This window comes from Buceros rhinoceros, unplaced genomic scaffold, assembly GCF_000710305.1.
Source record: "Buceros rhinoceros silvestris isolate BGI_N320 unplaced genomic scaffold, ASM71030v1 scaffold34822, whole genome shotgun sequence".
Taxonomy (NCBI): domain Eukaryota; kingdom Metazoa; phylum Chordata; class Aves; order Bucerotiformes; family Bucerotidae; genus Buceros; species Buceros rhinoceros.
Genome location: NW_010398892.1, coordinates 5106 through 8991, shown reverse-complemented (window position 1 = coordinate 8991; position 3886 = coordinate 5106). Strand labels below are relative to the sequence as shown.

The following is a 3886-nucleotide window of genomic DNA, read 5'->3' as shown; positions in this document are numbered from 1 at the left end:
GCAGGAATCTCTTGTGCTTCAGCATAGAAAAAGACAAAGTCTTGCATCTGTAATGGGTTAACCCCCTGCACAGGTACAGGCTGGGGACTGGCTGGCTGGGGAGCAGCACTGCTAGAAAGGTCTTGATTTGACAGTAGCTAAACTAGTGGTATGACCTGGCAGCAAAGAAGCCTGGCAGCATATTGGACTGTACCGATAGGACCACAGCCAGTGAATTAAGGGAAGAGATTATCCACCTTTCCTCAGCAATCATAAAACTGGGTCTGATAGACAGCATGCAGTTTTGGACCCCCTGGTTGATAATTTGAATGAATCCAGGGGAAGAAGTCTGCTAAGATAGTCAGGAATATATGACCGGAGGTTGAGGAATCTGTGCTTGTTCAGGTTGGAGAAGAGGTTTTGAGGGCATGCTAACAGCAGCCCTATTTCTAATGGAAACAAGGAAATTAACCAGAGGATGTAGACATAGGTGCTTGGCAGAACTGTAAACAAAGACCATAAATTGGAACAAGGAAGGTTTAGACTGCATGTAAGGAAACAATATTCTCTTTGAGGACAATCAGGAGTAGAAGAGGAGTCCCAAAGATGTGGAAGCTCTGTTCTTGGAGTTTTAGAAGACCTGACTGGACAAAGCCCTGAGCAACCTGGTCTGCATTTAGTGTTGGTCCTGCTCTGAGCAGGAGGTTGCATTAGAGACCTCCCAACTTGTATGAGTCTGTGACTGTGAAATTTACATAAGATAATCATATATGATTGTATTTGCATCAAATTAAATGAACCCGTGGAACAGGGGTCAGCAAAATTAAAGCATCACCCAAGGCCTTACATTGCTCCAATTGTTGATTGCTGCTCATGAGCAAGAAAAGAAAAATGAGATGTCTCTAGATTGTTCCTGAGTATTTCTGTATTGCAACAGAAAATGACCTCTGGTTGCACCTGAGCAGTAAAACTTGTTTGGGAAAGATACAGATTGCTTCTTCATTTAAAAAAAAAAAAATATCTTGGAGGAACTATTTCATTTGTAAGAAATACACGGTAATGTGAATGGAAGTCTAAATCTTTTACAGAAGAAAAAACGAAAATACAGGCTGGGCTCTGATGAAGATTTGGGGATGGTGAAATCTGTTGGAATGTAACCTAGTTTTCTGTAATAAAATGCATTATGGATTATTAAAGGTGGATAGGACAACAGCAATCAAATACGGAAGAAGACTTAATTTTCAGAGTAATGTATTCTACTTCTGTGCTCTGATGCAGTTAAGTACAAACCTAACAATGGACAAGAAATGAGCAAGTATTGGTGCTGGAGTATTGGGGAATTCTTGTGGCTGTTTTCCTTCTTGCGAAAGAATAGTAATGTCTGCACTTATCTGTAGCCTTTAGCACTTTCAGTGAGGTATTAATGTATAATCTTGACAATTTTTTTGCTTAGCAAGATTGGTTGTGCAGGTGTCTAAATAACATATGGAATTGACAAAGATAACAGGGATTTGTTGAAAAATTTAATTATTTCTTTCAGGGCACAGTCAACTGTTCCTGATATCTTGGAGGCTCAGCCCTGAGCCACCAAGCCCTGAGACACGAGAGCCATTTTAACATGTGAACCTCAGCTGTACATCTAAATATTACATGAATTTTTTGGCTTGCAAAACCAATATGTTGATTTAGATACGGATAAGGTGCTTGACAATAAGCATGCAGTGTAAGTGTCTGTGTGTCCAAATACCTTTTCAGGGACAGTGATCATGTGTGCAAATGTAATGGATGGGTTTTATGCAAGTAGTTTTGAAGTGGCTTTTTCTTCTCAGAGTGTACTTAGGACACTATGGTAAAAATTACATTCTACAAAAAATCAAACAGCCTTCTGCAGATTATACAGGTTGAATTGAAAGACTTAGTAGACAAGTTCATCTGAGATACTGATCTGTGAATCTCTCTTTTTTTTTTTTTGTAGGTTCGACCTAAACCAGTTGCCCAAAATAACATTCCTATTGCCCCAGCACCTCCTCCAATGCTTGCAGCTCCTCAGCTTATTCAGAGGCCTGTGATGTTGACAACTAAGTTCACACCCACCTCTTTACCGAATTCTCAGAACTCCATACATCCAGTTCGTGTAGTTAACGGGCAGACAGCAACCATAGCCAAAACTTTCCCTATGGCACAGCTCACCAGCATCGTGATAGCAGCACCAGGTACCAGGCTCGCTGGACCTCAGGCTGTACAAATCAGCAAACCAAACGTTGAAAAACAGGTACAGATAAGAAAGTGTCTGCGAATGCAACGTACTGGGTTTATTGCTTTACTTCTCAGGTTTGGAGATGACGACCACCATGGAGAGATTTTCACTGGGCGCTAAAGTTATTCATGTCCCAACAACAGTACAAATTATGGAATGACTTGCAGCTCTTGGAGTAGAAGTTACCTACTTTCTTTAATATGGGCCGTTGGAATCTTTTCTCGTGCTTCAGAATTTTTATGCTCCCTCTACTGTCTTAACTTCAGTAGTTTATAAGCAAGCTACATTGCAGGGCTGTAAGAGCATGATGGAGACCAAGTACAAACTGAAACCCATGTTCGTAGAAAGGCTTTAAGAAACGCTGGAAAAATATTTTCTGTGTTTCTGTTTTTCAAAGGGTGGCTACGTGAAAGACAAAAATTATGCAAAATCGTTGGGGTATTTAATACTATAAATATAGCCATTTCTGTCTTGATCTTGTAGTCTTGTGTCTGGAGGCAAAATAGTCTTACTCAGCTTCTGAAGACTGATAGTTCCCTGTGACTAAATTGGATTGGTAGAGTGGAAAGGAGCCTCTCAGGAACAGAGACTTCTAGATGTTTAGTCTTAAAGTCTCTCTCCAGAAAAGTCTTCTAAAAAATAAGACATGACTTCAGTCAGTGTGCAACTGAGAGTCTTTGCCATTCAGTTCAAGTAAAGCGATCTTCCGTTTCTCTTTTAACTCTTTTGTGTATTGTTAGTAACAGTAAAATAATGTATACTATGTAATACATTAACTATAACATATAATATTTATGTAATTTATATAAATAATAGCAGTATATATTTCACTTACAACTCTTTTGTAGACTAATGCACCTCGAAGTTACTTTTGCTTTTGAAGTCAGCTGTGGAGACTGAAAATGAAGTGTATGAAAGATAGCTCATGCTCAGTTTTGCTTATGAATTCTCATGAATAGTTTCTTGCATACCTCAAGGCTGTTCCACAAGTTATTCAGCAATATTAATTTGCTCTTCAAATAATTGGTAGCAATTCAGTGGTTGAAAAACATGCAAAAGAAGAGTGGTAGAGAAACACTATTTCTTTTCAGACTATTAAACCACACGTGGAAGCAGAAGAGAAGCAAACAGAAAACCGTACAGTTACTCCACCTGCTGCACAGAAGCCAAAACGAGAAGAAAACCCACAGGTATCAGAACACACCCAGAGCTTTGTTTTAAGTAAAAAAGGAAACACTGTCCTTACAAAACATTTTTCCCCCTCTGTTCCCTCAAGATTCCTTAACTTTAGCATTCTGTACATTCCTGTTGGACAGCAGTAGTTGATAAGGGTACAGAATAAGAAATCTAAATAAATATATTGCATTGCATTTTTCAGTCCTGGAGTGCATTTACCTCCTGAGTCTTCTGTAAATTAAAAGATCATAATTTCCATCTGATAGGATGGACCTTCAACCAGGAGACTTAGATGACACGCTTGATTTCCATTCCTTTTTGGTTTTAGACTTCTAGAATTATTTTTAATGCTGTAGGAATGTCTCTATTTTGCTTTTTAAAGTATTTCTGCTCTGATGAACAGGATAGATTCATGTATGTTCACATTCAGCCTGGGTTTTATGCCAGTTTAGGTCCATTTGGGTTTAGGGGGAA

The 3886-nt window shown here is 39.0% G+C and overlaps 1 protein-coding gene across 1 annotated transcript in view; it reads left to right on the top strand.

Moving 5' to 3' along the window:
- The window catches only part of LOC104489150 (PHD finger protein 21A-like), a gene marked incomplete at its 3' end in the record, with an annotated part of 17458 nt that overhangs the window by 9234 nt on the left and 4338 nt on the right, over positions 1-3886 (top strand). The window contains exons 5-6 of the mRNA XM_010131278.1: positions 1955-2251; positions 3328-3426. Coding sequence (XP_010129580.1) covers positions 1955-2251; positions 3328-3426 — 396 coding nt within the window. The remainder of the gene's footprint in view (positions 1-1954; positions 2252-3327; positions 3427-3886) is intronic.